At 39.8% G+C, this 17,800-nt stretch overlaps 1 protein-coding gene across 2 annotated transcripts in view; it reads left to right on the plus strand.

Annotated features, from left to right (window-relative positions):
• Positions 1 to 6,265: 6,265 nt before the first annotated feature.
• Positions 6,266 to 17,800, plus strand: part of Npl4 (nuclear protein localization 4) — a 79,704-nt gene continuing 68,169 nt past the window's right edge. For both annotated transcript variants that reach the window (XM_071693491.1, XM_071693492.1), the window contains exons 1-3: positions 6,266 to 6,322; positions 9,729 to 9,963; positions 10,099 to 10,288. In XM_071693491.1, the coding sequence (XP_071549592.1) occupies positions 6,320 to 6,322; positions 9,729 to 9,963; positions 10,099 to 10,288 (428 nt within the window). In that variant the 5' untranslated portion in view covers positions 6,266 to 6,319. The remainder of the gene's footprint in view (positions 6,323 to 9,728; positions 9,964 to 10,098; positions 10,289 to 17,800) is intronic.

The following is a 17,800-nucleotide window of genomic DNA, read 5'->3' on the forward strand; positions in this document are numbered from 1 at the left end:
AGGTTTATGGTTCATCAGAAAACACCATGCCTGGAGGGATAGGTTTATGGTTCATCATAAAATCCCATACCAGGAGGGATGAAATTATGGTTCATCAGAAAATCCCATGCCTGGAGGGATAGGATTATGGTTCATCAGAAAACCCCATGCCTGGAAGGATAGGATTATGGTTCATCAGAAACCCTCATGCCTGGAGGGATAGGATTATGATTCATCAGAAAACCCCATGCCTGGAGGGATAGGATTATGGTTCATCAGAAACCCTCATGCCTGGAAGGATAGGATTATGGTTCATCAGAAACCCTCATGCCTGGAGGGATAGGATTATGGTTCATCAGAAACCCTCATGCCTGGAGGGATAGGATTATGATTCATCAGAAAACCCCATGCCTGGAAGGATAGGATTATGGTTCATCAGAAACCCTCATGCCTGGAAGGATAGGATTATGGTTCATCAGAAACCCTCATGCCTGGAGGGATAGGATTATGGTTCATCAGAAAACCCCATGCCTGGAAGGATAGGATTATGGTTCATCAGAAAACCCCATGCCTGGAAGGATAGGATTATGGTTCATCAGAAAACCCCATGCCTGGAAGGATAGGATTATGGTTCATCAGAAAACCCCATGCCTGGAGGGATAGGATTATGGTTCATCAGAAAACCCCATGCCTGGAAGGATAGGATTATGGTTCCTCAGAAAACCCTATGCCTGGAGGGATAGGATTGTGGTTCATCAGAAAACCCCATGCCTGGAGGGATAGGATTATGGTTCATCAGCAAAGCCCCATGCCTGGAGGGATAGGCTTATGGTTCAACAGAAAACCTCATGCCTGGAGGGATAAGACATTTGTCTTATGCACTTAATTTACCTCCTTCCAAAACATCTTTTTATTCTCCCTAAAATTTAATGATACTCTCTCACCCCAACTCTCATTTGCCCTCTTTTTCACCTCTTGCACCTTTCTCTTGACCTCCTGCCTCTTTCTCTTATACATCTCCTAGTCATTTCCATTATTTCCCTGCAAAAATCATCAAATGCCTCTCTGTTTTCTTTCATCAACAATCTTCTTCCTCCACTCAAACTTACATCCAAATTAACTTGTCCCTCAACCCTACTGAACCTAATAACCTTGCTCTTATTCACTTTTACTCTCAGCTATCTCCTTTCACAAACTTTTCCAAACTCAGTCACCAGCTTCTGCAGTTTCTCACCTGAATCAGCCACCAGCATTGTATCATCAGCGAACAACAACTGTCTCACTTCTCAAGCCCTCTCATCCACAACAGACTGCATACGTGCCCCTCTCTCCAAAACTCTTGCATTCACCTTCCTAACAACCTCATCCATAAACAAATTAAGCAACCATGGAGACATCACGCACCCGTGCCGCAAACCGACATTCACTGACAACCAATCACTTTCCTCTCTTTCTACTCGTACACATGCATTACATCCTCGATAAAAACTTTGCACTGCTTCTAGCAACTTGCCTCCCACACCATATACTCTTAATACCTTCTACAGAGCATCTCTATCAACTCTGTCATATGCCTTCTCCAGATCCATAAATGCTACATACAAATCCATTTATCCATTTGTTTTTCTAAGTATTTCTCACATACATTCTTCATAGCAAACACCTGATGCACACATCCTCTACCACTTCTGAAACCACACAGCTCTTCCCCAATCTGAAGCTCTGTACATGCCTTCACCCTCTCAATCAATACCCTCCCATATAATTTCCCAGGAATACTCAACAAACTTATACCTCTCTAATTTGAACACTCACCTTTATCCCCTTTGCCTTTGTACAATGGCACTATGCATGCATTCCGCCAATCTTCAGGCACTTCACCATGAGCCATACATACAGTGAATATCCTCACCAACCAGTCAACAACAGTTACCCCCTTTTTTAATAAATTCCACTGCAATACCATCCAAACTCACCACCTCGCCGGCTTTTATCTTCCGCAAAGGTTTCACTACCACTTCTCTGTTTACCAAATTATTCTCTCTGACCCTCTCACTTCGTACACCACATTGACCAAAACACCCTATATCTGCAACTCTTATCATCTAACACATTCAACAAACTTTCAAAATACTCACTCCATCTCCTTCTCACATTACAATTACTTGTTATTAATTCCCCATTAGCCCCCTCCACCGATGTTCCCATTTGTTCTCTTGTCTTACGCACTTTATTTACCTCCTTCCAAAACATCTTTTTATTCTCCCTAAAATCTAATGATACTCTCTCACCCCAACTCTCATTTGCCCTCTTTTTCACATCTTGCACCTTTCTCTTGACCTCCTGCCTCTTTCTTTTATACATCTCCCAGTCATTTGCACTATTTCCCTGCAAAAATCGTCCAAATGCCTCTCTCTTCTCTTTCACTAATAATCTTACATCATCCCACCGCTCATTACCCTTTCTAATCTGCCCATCTCCCACCTTTCTCATGACACAAGCATCATTTGCGCAAGCCATCACTGCTTCCCTAAATACATCCAATTCCTCCCCCACTCCCCTTACATCCTTTGTTCTCACCTTTTTCCATTCTGTACTCAGTCTCTCATGGTACTTCCTCACACAAGTCTTCTTCACAAGCTCACTTACTCTCACCACCCTCTTCATCCCAACATTCTCTCTTCTTTTCTGAAAACCTCTACAAATCTTCACCTTATCCTCCACAAGATAATGATCAGACATCCCTCCAGTTGCACCTCTCAGCACATTAACATCCAAATGTCTCTCACACGCCTATCAATTAATACGTAATCCAATAACGCTCTCTGGCCATCTCTCCTACTTACATACATATACTTATGTATATCTCTCTTTTTAAACCAGGTATTCCCAATCACCAGTCCTTTTTCAGCACACAAATCTATAAGCTCTTCACCATTTCCATTTACAGCACTGAACACTCCATGCACACTAATTATTCCCTCAACTGCCACATTACTCACTTTTGCATTCAAATCACCCATCACTATAACCTGTGCATCAAAACTGCTAAAACACTCACTCAGCTGCTCCGAAAACACTTACCTCTCATGATCTTTCTTCTCATGACGTGGTGAATAGGCCCCAATAATCACCCATCTCTCTCCATCCACTTTCAGTTTTACTCATATCAATCTAGAGTTTACTTTCTTACACTCTATCACATACTCCCAGCAACTCCTGTGTCAGGAGTAATGCTACTCCTTCCTTTGCTCTTGTCCTCTCACCAACCACTGACTTTACTCCTAAGACATTCCCAAACCACTGTTTACCTTTACCCTTGAGCTTCGTTTCACATAGAGCCAAAACATCCAGGTTCCTTTCCTCAAACATGCTACCTATTTCTCTGTTTTTCTCATCTTGGTTACATCCACACACATTTAAACACCCCAATCTGAACCTTCGAGGAGGATAAGCACTCCTTCTGTTTCCCCTTTTAGAAAGATGAAATACAAGGAGGGGAGGGTTTCTAGCCCCCCTCTCAGTCCTCTTAAGTTGGCTTTTACGACATGCAGGGAATGCATGGGAAGTATTCTTTCTCCCCTATCCCCAGTGATATATATATAGATAGATAGATAGAGAGAGAGAGAGAGAGAGAGTAATTACAAATGGAAATATATAAGACCCTTAAAACAATCTTTTCTTGCTGTGATACTTGCGAATTCATTGATTATTTTCTAGCATTTAAATCATAAAAGTATATATCTTTCAGTACACATTAAAAGAAAATTGTGTACGTTATGGGTCAGTCTTGTGTATGAAGAGCTCTTGACATAGTAAAGCTATGGAAAAAGTCATCTTACATGAAAAATTTAGATACCTTGAGAAAAATATATCTTTAAGAATTTCCATATTTGAAAAAGTTACTCTAAGGTTCTTGTTTAGGAGAAACATGAAATGTGTACTGTTGATATCAAGATTATTCTCAACAAAATCAATTCCATACCAGTGAGACATTAAACATAACCAGACCCTCTTATGCATTAACAAAAAAGTTATCTAGACGACATTTCTGGATTTTTTTGATGACAGACCAGACAAGAAAAAAGAATAAATCAGACACCTGTATATAATCTATTCTCTTTCAAGCCCTTGTACAGTGCAATTGATTATGGTTTGATTGGCCGTTCTGAAGTTGTCTCATAGACTCTTAAACTTCCTTACCTTAGATAGGTGGACCATGGACTCTGTTAAATTTCCTTACTTTAGATGGCTAGACCATGGACTGTTGAACTTCCTTACCTTAGATGGCTAGACCATGGACTGTTGAACTTCCTTACCTTAGATGGCTAGACCATGGACTATGTTAAACTTCCTTACCTCTGCTGTCAGTGGATTGAATCAAGGCATGTGAAGCGTCTGGGGTAAACCATGGAAAGCTGTGTAGGTATGTATATTTGCGTGTGTGGACGTATGTATATACATGTGTATGGGGGGGGGGTTGGGCCATTTCTTTCGTCTGTTTCCTTGCGCTACCTCGCAAACGCGGGAGACAGGCGACAAAGTATAATAAAAAAAATATAAATAACCTTAGATGTCTAGACCATGGACTGTTGAACTTCCTTACCTTAGGTGGCTAGACCATGGACTCTGTTGAACTTCCTTACCTTAGATGGCTAGACCATGGACTCAGTTGAACCTCCTTACCTTAGATGGCTTGACCATGGACTCTTAAACTTCCTTACCTTAGATGGCTAGACCATGGACTCTGTTGAACCTTCTCACCTTAGATGGCTAGACCATGGACTCTGTTGAACTTCCTTACCTTAGATGGCTAGACCATGGACTCTGTTGAACTTCCTTACCTTAGATCGCTAGACCGTGGTCTTTGTTGAACTTCCTTACCTTAGATGGCTAGACCATGGACTCTGTTGAACTTCCTTAACTTAGATGGCTGGCCCATGGACTCTTAAACTTCCTTACCTTAGATGGCTAGACCATGGACTCTGTTGAACTTCCTTACCTTAGATCGCTAGACCTTGGTCTTTGTTGAACTTCCTTACCTTAGATGGCTAGACCATGGACTCTGCTGAACTTCCTTAACTTAGATGGCTGGCCCATGGACTCTTAAACTTCCTTACCTTAGATGACTAGACCATGGACTCTGTTGAACCTTCTCACCTTAGATGGCTAAACCATGGACTCTATTGAACTTCCTTACCTTAGTTGGCTTGACCATGGCCTGTTGAACTTCCTTACCTTAGATGGCTAGACCATGGACTGTTGAACTTCCTTACCTTAGATGGCTAGACCATGGACTCTTGAACTTCCTTACCGTTCCCTTAATTTATTGGACTTCATCTCACATGCCTATGCTCAGCATGGTCCTGCTTTGCTTTGTGTTCGGGTCAACCAGTGTTTCCAAGAGTCTTGATTTAGATAATACAAGTAATGTCGTCGCCATTAAAGTGTTATTACCGATTTCAGCAAATGCTGAGATACATTTCTTTTATTATAGTTGTTGTTGTGGTATAACAAGGATGTTATACCACAGATCAGTGAAGATCGCAGTGTTTAGGTTACACAATCTAACCTGCATATGTGATTCCGAGTTTCCTCATACAGATCGCTGGTCACGACCTCAATACAGCCATATTACCTCAACAAAGTCAAAACCTCTGATGATGTGATAGGATTTCTATGTGCAGTAACTTCTTTAGAGACTTTTTATCATATCCTCCAAATATGCTACAAAACCTATTATTTTGAAGAGAATGTGTGAAGCCTTTGTACAAAGGCGAAAAATGTCATTACATCACTACAAGTAGAATCATATCTGACCCAACATTAAATTATTGCAGTAATATAGAAAATACCACAACTAATATTCATATGGGAAAATAAATGATTATGACAAGTAAACGTTTGGCGAAAATGCACATTTTATCATCTACGTTTATCTGAGTGTGTAAGGTCTTGCAGGTAATACTAACTGGTGACGCTTCGTGGCTTATTGGATATTCGTCGTACTTCCATGATGGGAAATGTTCAATTTCTTTTATACGATGATATGAAGAGGTGGGTCATGATTTTGATGTGCCCGCCCAACAGCTGATGCTGTGATGACATGCACAAGCTACAACAATAGATGATACGTACCGGCATCTGATATATATTCTGAAACTATAACAGAGGATCAGTGTTGAGCAGGTGGTCCACATACGGTATTTGATTTCCCAGTTGGTGGATCGCGATTGTCTTCTGTTTCCAGTTATCGTTCGTGTGTGTTGTGACTCCTGGTGTTTATGAGGCCCAGATAGTACAGCAAAACAACTCGAATGCGACCAACAAAATCACCACCATGGTATGTAAACTTCAAATTAGTCTGAGGTGCGAATAAAAATTGCAAGCAATTTTAATGACATAAGTTGATGTGGCCAACCATATATGCATCAGACTAGAAACCTAGTTGGTTGGAAGCAGTACAATAGAACCAAGATTCTCAAGCTGGCTCAAGTTTTTGTATAGTTGTTTCAATTTGTTGGTTTCACATTTTCTCTTTCCTCATATTTCTACCTGATTAGTAAGACTCGAAGCATAATAGACATAGTACTTTCAAATTCGGATGAGCAGAGGGGGTGGGTGGAATGAATCAGACAAGGGAATATGTCTCCTGACGTATAACTGGTAGATTCACATTTTTGGCCAAGTTTAAAGCACGTTGTAAAGTGAAGATTAACTTAATTGAATTTTAAGAAAGTTGAATAGATATATTCATGGGAATTGGGGCTTTGCATCTTTGTGTGATACTCTATACACCCATGATAAATGACATTTGTAGGTGGAGGTGTAATAATCACTTAACCTAACATAGCCTCTGGAAAATTAGACTATTTTCACGGTAATTTTCTTGTTATAATTTAGTGCTACTGTAAATCTAACTACTGAATGTATAAGCTTTTCTTCTGCAATAGCAGAATGTGGTATGAAAACTAAGACAACTCTCGAGATGCATGATTACATTAATTTTGGGTAAAGTTCCAGTTTAGATACCCACACAAGGAATTTGGAAGAAATAGATGTAAATGGTCTTTGGGTCTCCCCAAACAGTGAGCACCACTCATTACCTGACAATGAATGTCAAAATGAAACTGCACCCAATAGAAACAGAACGATGTACACATTGAAAAATGACATTTTTAGAACAAGATTATGTATATGTCAGGCATGCGAAGTTTCTGGTTATATAAAGAGCATTATGTGCCAGTTGGTGGGACCAACTAACTCACGTAGCAAAACAAGTCAACGCTAGACTTTGAAGCCCCTACTGCTATCTCAGTAATCCACTCTCTCTGGATTTTTATTTTTATTTCTCCCAGGTTATGTATGGTAAGTCCAGTATGATTTATTCCTGAGTTGTCTTATTCTTATGTGATTTTTTATTATCTCGTAAGAAAGAAATTGTTTTTTACTTGAGAAAGTCATGTGAAAAGTCCAGAATAGAGACACCACTTTTATAGGTTTAATGTCTGTTTTTCTCATGGAACTTTTGTTGTTGCTATAAGGAATGATACATGAGTTTGGGATTTTGCTCTGATCTTTATCTTTGTAGTGCCCTTTCCCTTCTGGAACTCCCAACTAGGGGTTGGCAACAACAAAAGAGACTCCACATACCCCTGTCCTTATATTCCTCCCTCAAGTACACCATTCCACATTTTCTTCCACCATTTCTCTCCTTCCAGATTTTGCTCAAGCATCCTTTACAACTATCTTTTGTTACTGATCAACTCTAATTAGAGTCAGGTCATCAGGGATAGGGAAACAAGGGGTTAGATAATAATCCCAAAATACTGTTGAATTTGGATTTCAAATGATATGCTCTTTGAACATTTAAAGACCACATTTGTGAAGAAGTTTTCAGTATGATTACATATGTAAAAAGTATAGTAACCCACTTATCTCCACCATGATCTTTCCTTTGGTTGATAATGTAAATAGTGGGTTTAGACGTTGGAAGACAAAAGAATCAGTCTGTGCCAGAGTCATCTGATAAGCATTAATGTAGACACCTGAACTTGCCTAACATACACCCCCTTCCTGATATACTTCCGAGTTCCATTCTGACTGACTGGTCCGACCTTCAATTGGATGTAAGTCGGACACATAGCTAGTAGAATTCGTATACCTGTACAGCATTCTTTTATCCTACTTAATTTCTATTGTGGTTATCTTGTTTTTTATTATTATATGATTCTGTGGTTTCTTATTACCTTTTATTGAAAATTCCTTAGTTCATATTTCATCATTTTTATTTTTTGATTTATATATTTTTTCTGGTTATATGTACAGATGGTCGTAAGTCGCATAGGTTGTAAATAGGGGAAAGTCTCTATATAACATGATGTATATCAATTTCTAAAAGAGGAAACAGGAGGAGGAGCCAGGTGGGGAGTGTTAATTCCCCTTGAAGGCTCAGATTGGGGTGTTTGAACGTGTGTGGATGTAACCAAGATGAGAAGAGAGGAAAAGACAGGTAGTATGTTTGAGGAAAGAAAACTGAATATTCTGGCTCTGACTGAAATGAAGGTCAAAGGTAAAGGGGAAGAATGGTTTGGAAACGTCTTGGCAGTAAAGTCAGGGGCTGTTGAGAGGGCAAGAGCTGGAAGGAGAAGCACTACCAGAAGCAGTTGTGGGAGGGTGTGATAGAGTGTAAGGAAAAAATTATAGATAGATATGAATAAAACTGAAAGTGGATGGCGAGAGATGGGTGATTATATTATTGGTACTTCTGTACCTTTTTATGAGAAAAGAGATCATCAGAGGCAAGGGTTTTGGGAGCAGCTGAGGGAGTGTGTCACCATTTTTAGTGTATGAGACCAAGTATTAGTGTTGGTTGATTTGAATGCAAAGGTAAGTATTGTGGGAGTTGAGGGCTTAGGGGAGAAAGAATACTTCCCATGTATTCCCTCATTATCTTAGAAGGCAACTTAAAGGGGAGGGAGCAGGAGGCTCAAAATTCTCCCTTCCCGTCTCTAATTTTCCAAATGAAGGAACAGAGAAGGGGGCCAAGTGAGGGTATTTCCTCAAAGGCTCAGTCCTCTGTTCTTAACACTACCTCGCTAACTAAAAGAATTAAGTGTAGATATGTATACATGTATGCATGTGTATATATCATTATGTATGTGTATGTGAGTGGATGGGTCTTTCTTTGTCTGTTCCCTGGTGCTACCTTGCTGTCACGGAAAACAGTAATCAAGTATAATAAGTATATATGGGGAGGTAATAACAAGTAGTTACGAAGTGAGGAGATGGAGTGAATATTTTCAAGGCTTGTTAAATGTGTTTGATGATAGAGTGACAGACAAAGGTGGATTTTGTGCAGGATTTTTGCAATTGTCCTATTAAAGGGTGTATTTGATTTGTGATTGATTTTTTAGTTGTGCTTCATGAACAAGACTTTTTTAGTTGTGCTTCATGAGCAAGATTTTTTTAGTTATGCTTCATGAGCATGTTTGTGTCTTTTTGGGAAATTAGATGATGGTTTAGATTAAAAGTTTCATGTAGCAACGTTGGTGTGAATTTTCCTTGTAGTGTGTCACAGTTTGGTATTGTTATGTTATATGTAGCATTGGTTCCACTTCATGGGATTCCCAGGTAAAAGAACATATTCATGAACTTATTCACATATTGGTATTCATTCATTTTTATGTTTGAAAATGCCTGCAGTGTTTAAGTTAAAGCTCTACAAGGATTCTTTATTTTCTTTTCAGATTATACGCATTCAGTCAGCTGAGGGCACCAAACGAGTGGAAGCAGATCCCACAGACTCCACAAAATCTTTGCATGAAAAAGTCCGTGATGCATTTAATTTACCTAGCTACAACTTTGCTTTGTATCTTACTCGTGATAGAAAAACAGAACTCTTATCTTCTCAGCGGAAAAACCTTAAAGGATCAAAATTGAAACATGGGGACATGCTTTATCTTCACTTACTGGATGATGGTGGTAAGTCTTTAAAGTTTCTGACTCATTATATGTTATTTTCCTTAGATAAGGTGCCACTTATAAAGTGTGAAATCAACCTAAATAACTTCAGGTTATTACTCAAGTTTGTTAACAATGTTGGTAACATCTCAACAGGTGGCTGTAGCAGTGCATCATTGGCAGAGAACAGTATTACTAATAGTAGCCAAAATGATGGAAAATTGATTGTGTCAAGTGCTGCACAACAAGTGGCATCCAGCATCAAAAGTATGGTAACAGAGAATGAAGTTGATCAGATATTGGCAAAAGAGGATGGGAAGATTGAAAGAAAACTAAATCCACAACTGTGAGTGTTAACCATATTTTTTTTGAGTACTCCTTATTGCCCTCAGCTTTTTCATCCATTGTGTGTGGCAGCCAGTGTGTTAATTGCCTTTCTTCACATTGATGGTTAATGGTTCCCTGTCATGTCCACATGCTGACTATCAAGATATTAACTGAAAATGAGGAAGAAGTGGACCAAATGCCAATATCCAGGGAGGCTCTAGTGCTTGTAGCAAGTTTGGTAACCATGGAACCATTTTATGGAACAATAGAGTCACAATGTGGCATGAGAAAGGTACCTAAAAGGTTTATGTGCCAATGAATCGTGCCATATCATGACATCCATTTCCATGTAAATAAGGGGTTGGAAACTGTGGGCCAAAAAAAAATTACATATACTCAAAACATTATGTATTTTATTATACTTTTCACTATACTTTGTAGCTGTCTCCTGCATTAGCGAGTTAGCGCAAGGAAACAGACGAAAGAATGGCCCAACCCACCAACACACACATGTATATACATATATGCACATGTACATAATTCATACTTACTGCCTTTATTCATTCCCGTCGCCACCCCGCCACTCATGGAATGACAACCTCCTCCCCCTGCATGCGCCTGAGATAGCGTTAGGAAAAGACAAAAAAGGCCACATTTGTTCACTCTCAGTCTCTAGCTGTCATGTATAATGCACCAAAACCGCAGCTCCCTTTCCACATCCAGGCCCCACAAGACTTTCCATGGTTTACCCTAGACGCGTAACATACCCTGTTTCAATCCATTGACAGCACGTTGACCCAGTATACCACATCATTCCAGTCCACTCTATTCCTTGCATGCCTTTCACCCTCCTGCATGTTCAGGCCCTGATCACTCATAATCCTTTTCACTCCATCTTTCCACCTCCAATTTGGTCTCCCACTTCTCATCGTTCCCTCCACCTCCGACACATATATCCTCTTGGTCAATCTTTCCTCACTTATTCTCTCCATGTGCCCAAACCATTTCAAAACACCCTCTTCTGCTCTCTCAACCACGCTCTTTATTTCCACACATCTCTCTTACCCTTACATTACTTACTCGATCAAACCACCTCACACCACATATTGTCCTCAAACATCTCATTTCCAGCACATCCACCCTCCTGCGCACAACTCTATCCATAGCCCACACCTCGCAGCCATACAACATTGTTGGAACCACTATTCCTTCAAACATACCCATTTTAGCTTTCCGAGATAATGTTCTCGACTTCCACACATTCTTCAAGGCTCTCAGAATTTTCGCCCCCTCCCTCACCCTATGATTCACTTCCGCTTCCATGGTTCCATCCACTGCCAGATCCTTTCCCGGATATCTAAAACACTTTACTTCCTCCAGTTTTCCTCCATTCAAACTTACCTCCCAATTGACTTGACCCTCAACCCTACTGTACCTAATAACCCTGCTCTTATTCACATTTACTCTTAACTTTCTTCTTTCACACACTTTACCAAACTCAGTCACCAGCTTCTGCAGTTTCTCACATGAATCAGCCACCAGCGCTGTACCATCAGTGAACAACAACTGACTCACTTCCCAAGCTCTCTCATCCCCAACAGACTGCATACTTGCCCCTCTTTCCAAAACTCTTGCATTCACCTCCCTAACAACCCCATCCATAAACAAATTAAACAACCATGGAGACATCACACACCCCTGCCGCAAACCTACATTCACTGAGAGCCGATCACTTTCCTCTCTTCCTACACGTACACATGCCTTACATCCTCGATAAAAACTATCTATATGTCTATCTATATGTCTTTCAATATCTCTGATGCCTTTTCCCTTCAGGAACTGCCTCAAGTGGGAGGTCACGTCTAAAGTCTCAATACCTGGTGAACTCTAGTGGTGCTTCTTAGCCTTTAGTACCTCACTCTTAACAGGCCACTGGCAGAGGGCAACTTTAGCGCAATATTTTCAGAGGTTCCTACCTAATGATCCTTCCAATTAATTGCATTTAGTGTGTTTACCTAATGTTCCAACCTACTACTTCTACCTAATGCTTCCAACACATAACCCTACCTACAGTTTCTACCTGATGCTCTTGTTTATTGTTCCTACCTGCAATTTTTATCTATAACTCCTACCATTTTGCCAAAAGGCAGGGGTAGCTCATAGTGCTCGTTGCAGGAGAATCTAGAGTTACAAAGAATGAGTTGTATGAGTTAAGCACTGTAAAGTGTTATGTGTGACAAAGAGAGTTATGTTTGTGGATAGAATGCCAGCAATCCATGGGTGGGTGAGGCAGAAAGAAAAGACAGCTACCTGGGTCAAAGGAGTGCAACTTGACAGATGCTGAAGTGCTGGCTCACCATTCAGCCATCACTAACCCTCCTGATACCCATGTGGGTTGTCATGGTGATATACTTCCCTGGTCGGTGTTGTCCACCAGTCACTACCTCCTTCCTTCTTGCTTTTTTATCATTACTTTTATTTGCATGTCGCTCGAGACATGTAACGTCCTTATGTTTATTTAATTCATTTCTGTTTTCTTTCCCACAAAAATTCTTAAATGTCATTTATTGATCACTTCTTCCTATATAAGTGTTTAGGATCTGCTTAATGTATGATTTATCCTTTTCATTCTTTATGTTATATCAAATTATGGAAAGGAAAATAGATATGTGAAAATACTTTTTTATACTTGATTGCGATATCCCATGTTAGCGGACAAAGGTCTCATTTGTTAACCTCCATTCTCTAGTTGTCATATGCACTGCACCAAAACCACAGCCCCCTATTCATAATCAGGTTCCACAGACCTTTCCGTGGTTTCCCGTGGTTACTTCTCATGCCCTTATTCAGTCCATTGGCAGCACATTGACCTTTGTATACCACATTGTTCCAATTCACTCTATCCTCTGCATACAATTCACCCTCCTGCATTTTCAGGCCCTTACCACTCAAAATCTTTTTCACTCCATCCTTCCATCTCCATTTGGTCTCCTCCTCCTTGTCCCTCTACCTCTGACACATATATCTCCTTTTTCAACCTCTCCTTGCTCATTTTCTTTATGTGTCCAAACCATTTCAGCATGTCCTCTTCAGCTCTCTTAGCCATGCTCCTTTTTGTTACCCTGCATCATTCTTATCCATTTATTATGTACTTGATCGAATCACCTCATGCCTCATATTATAATCAAAAATTTTATTTCCAACACAGAAGGCTTCAATTTGATCATATCTTTAGCTTGTGTAACCATGGTAGTCCTACTCCTATGCCAGGCCCTCCTGAGGCTACAGAAAGTTGTGAAAAATTTCATGTATAGAAGTGGATAAGAAATTCTAGTTCCCCTCCATCTATTTACTGACATTTTCTAGCAGTGATAGATGAAAAGTGACTGAAAATTTTGCTAGAAAAATCAAATCCACAGCACATTACATCATCGCATCAGTTTATTTGGGCCTTGACCATCAATTAATGGGATAAAATGAACTACTATGTACAAAACTGATCCTTTCCTGCAAAATTTAGTGTGGCTAATCTCTAACAGACCAGTGAAGATTTTCATATTACCATTACAAATGCCAAATCCTGTCTATGTATATCATTTAAAACGTGATATATTAAGGAAAATCAATTAGACAATGGCCAATTCATAATGGAAGAGTTTGAAGAGGTCAAAATGTTACTGCCATCTCCCATGTGGGTAAACGGTCCTCATGTTTTGATGTTTTGGCTCGCCATTGTTCGTATTGCATATTGTGCTGTGCTTCGTTGAGTGAGTTGACAGTTAGCTGGAGAAAAGTGAAGTCACTTCTTCATGACATTGATTTTGGGTACAAAATCAAACAGCAAAAAGTAGACTTTTCAATTGGAATACACCAGGAAGTGGCCCTGCATTGTGTGATCGAGAAAGGATGAATTTACCACATGATGTCAAGTTTGTGCTTTGGATTTTAGCATTGCACACGGAGGAGCAAATGACTTACAGCCCCCAACTGAGCAGGAAAAAAACATACCAGCATGGTGGAAAGTACAGGTAGCAATCGTGACATTGGCCAGTTGATACATCAACGGACTGATTACTCAATGATCAGAGCAGAAACTCTGATGACTAACTTTTTAATTGCTTATAATATTGCATTCGCTTCTTTACATCACTTGAGTGACATTTTCAGAGTCATGTTTCCAGACAGCTCACTTTCTTTGAATTTTGCCTCCTGAAGAACCAAAACAACAGCCATAACTAGGACTCTTGCCCAAGAGTCCACAGATATGTTTACTTCCATTTCTTCATTTGATGTTTTTCATAATGTAAATCTAGATCTAGTCTAGATTTAAGTATTGAGCAGTAGAAACAATGAAAAATAAATCAGCTGTCCTCATAGTTGCACATTTTCCAGGTCTTGTTTGAAGTTCTGATATGTTTTGATCAATACCTCTGTCGACTTTGGTTTTGCTGTCCATATTGTAAATGATTTGCAAGGAATCATCAGTAATCTAGTCTGGAGAGGAGAAGATATGGCATTAAAATCAATGTTTTGATGACTAAAAGTGTGGTCATATCAAAATCTAAAACTCCACTTAGGGTTTCTATAAAAGTATATGGAAAACTCTTCAGCAGACAAAGGATAGGGTGGTTAGGTGATGTAGAACAAGTAACGTTTGGTGAGAAAGGGAAGGAATGTAGATGATGACACTTCAAAGGAGTCACAGAAACAGAAGGTCTCTACAAGTGGTAGTTGTGCCATACTTCAAGCCAAGACAAGCAAGGTCACTCCATCTTTCCCGGAAAAGAGCAGTGCTGGTCAGACCTCATTAAACAAGATATGTCTGCCTTTGTCCTCTCCTTCAGCCAACAGTGTAGGGGAGGCTTCCTCTAAGAAAACATCTCTACCTTCATCTTCTCACCCAGCCAACAGTTTAGGACAGGCTTCTTCTAAGAAGACACCTGTATCTTTATCTTCTCACACAGCCAGCAGTGCAGGACATGCTTTGTCTAAGAAGACATCTGTACCTTCATCCTCAGAAAGATTAGGCAAGGTTTACACAGTGACTGCATCTATTGGAGTATTATTTGCAGGAACAAAAACAAGTGTCAGTGCGCTAACTGAAAGGGATACATCAGGTACTTGTAATATAGCAGCTTCATGCAGTGTAGACAAGAGGAGAGCTTCATCTGAAGCTACATTGATTGCAAGCAGGAAAAAGGCTGGTTTGTCTTCCAGTTCAAACTGTGTTTTTGTGGACAAAGCTGGTAAGATCCTTACAAGACTTATAATTACAACAAGCTGTACTGTATGTTCCTCCTTAAAATCATGCCTATATTCAACAAGCTCAATCTTGAGCTGCAAGAAAAAGCTTCAAAGACCCATGTTTAACATGAGAAATTACAGGTCTTCCTACAAGAGATATTGCTCTGCTTTGTGAAGCCCTCAGTGATTACATGGTCTCCATCACCTGAACAGTGCAGTTTTAGAGAGACGTGCAATCAATGACCAGATGAGGATCTCGCCTTGGTGAATGATGTTACAAAGCTGTCTCTCAACAAAAGTATTCTTATCAAAATAGATGGAAGTATTCATCTCATCTGTCAGGAAATACTTTGTGTATGTGGTTATGTGCTTAAGAAGTCAGAATGCAGGAAGAGAATGGATGCATAGTTTGCGTCATTGCTTTACTTTGTGAAGAAATTCCACTTCATGGAAGAGCAGATAGATGAGCTTGAACTTGAATTTGCTTACTACCAGGTAGATCAGCTTGAAAGTGTATGCTTGACCAAGGAGCTGATGAGTTGTGGGTGGCCATTTCACAACTAAGAGACAAGTCTTCTTATAAGGAAAAGTATGTACATCTTCCCATAATCATATGTGCAATCATGTCAGTTGCTCACAGCAATGCTGAAAGAGAATTTTATGTCTGGCAAAGAAAAACTTCACTGAATTTTGCTCGTCTTGGTAAACAAACATTATCAGATTTCCTCACACAGAAAGTGTATGGGTGTGTTAAAAAAAAAGTGATTGTCATCAAGTGAAGTTCAGTGAAAGGCTTCTTGATAAATGCAAACAGGTAACCACTGCTTATAACAAAAATCTCTATAGCCAGGACTGATTATGTATGGACAAACAAACATTAGAATTTCTGTTGACTTAATTCAAGGACTGAAAATAAAACTCTACTGACTAGATACTTTGTTGGTTTTAAAGTGATTAATTGTGGACTATCTACATGTAGGTAAACAAATGGGGATAGCAGCTTGAGCACTGGACGTCACGATTTTCTGTATTGAAAATGCAGCCTGTACTGTACGTGTTTGTAAGTTTTGTTTTGCAAAAATACCTTTTTTTCTCAAAATTCCTTATTTTTCTGTGTTCTTTTTTTTTGTTTGACAAGTTTGGCAGCTCTGTACATTTGTGCACATGCACACACATATACATATTTGGTTATCAGCAAATACTATATCACATGCACCTGTGTTACACAGCTATTGCAACATATACATACACATATATACACATGTTCATATTCATACTTTTTCGCTGTCATCCATTCCTGACACCACCCTGCTCCACAGGAGAAAAGCACAAATGCATGAAAAGAAAGAAAAAATAACATAATTCTTCTCTTCTCCCACACCACTGATCGCTTCTCCCAGTGTCAGAGAGATAGTGCCAGGAAATGGATAAAGAAAGGCCACATTTACTCAGTTCATACAGGAGCTGTCATGGGTAATGCACCAAAACCACAGCTCCCTATCCTTATCCAGGCCCCACAGACCTTTCCATGGTTTGCCCTGAATGTTTCACAATCCCTGGTTCAGGTCATTGACAGCACATTGACCACAGTATACCACATCGTTCTAATTCACTCTTTTCCATACACACCTTTCACCCTCCTGCATGTTCAGGCTCTGATCATTCAAAATCTTTTTCACTCCATCCTTCCATCACCAATTTGGTCTACCCATTCTCTTTGTTCCCTTCACTTCTGACTCATATACCCTCTTTGTCAACCTTTCATCATTCATTCTCTCCATATGTCCATACCATTTCAATGCACCCTTTTTCTGTTCTCACAACTGCATTACTTACTCGATCAAACCATCTCACATCACATATCTTCAGATATTTCATTTCCAACACACCTACCCACCTCTACACAACCCTGTCTATAGCCCATACTTTGCAGCCATATGATATTGTTGGGACTACTGTTCCTTTAAACATACCCATTTTTGCCCTACCAGACAATGGTCTCTCTTTTCACACATTTTTCAGTACTCTCAGAATCCCCCCCCCCCCCCCCTCCCCACCCTATGACACTTCAGCTTCCATGGTTCCATTTGCTACCATGACTACTCCCAGATATCTAAAACACTCTTCACTTCCTTACAATTTTTCTCCATTCAAACTTACATCCCAACTAACTTATCCATCAACCCTGCTGAACCTAATAACTTTGCTGTTATTCACAATTACTCTCAACTTTCTCCCACATGTTCTTGCAAACTTTGTCCCCAACTTGTGCAGTTTCTCTCCCAAA

This window comes from Panulirus ornatus, chromosome 55, assembly GCF_036320965.1.
Source record: "Panulirus ornatus isolate Po-2019 chromosome 55, ASM3632096v1, whole genome shotgun sequence".
Taxonomy (NCBI): Eukaryota; Metazoa; Arthropoda; class Malacostraca; order Decapoda; family Palinuridae; genus Panulirus; species Panulirus ornatus.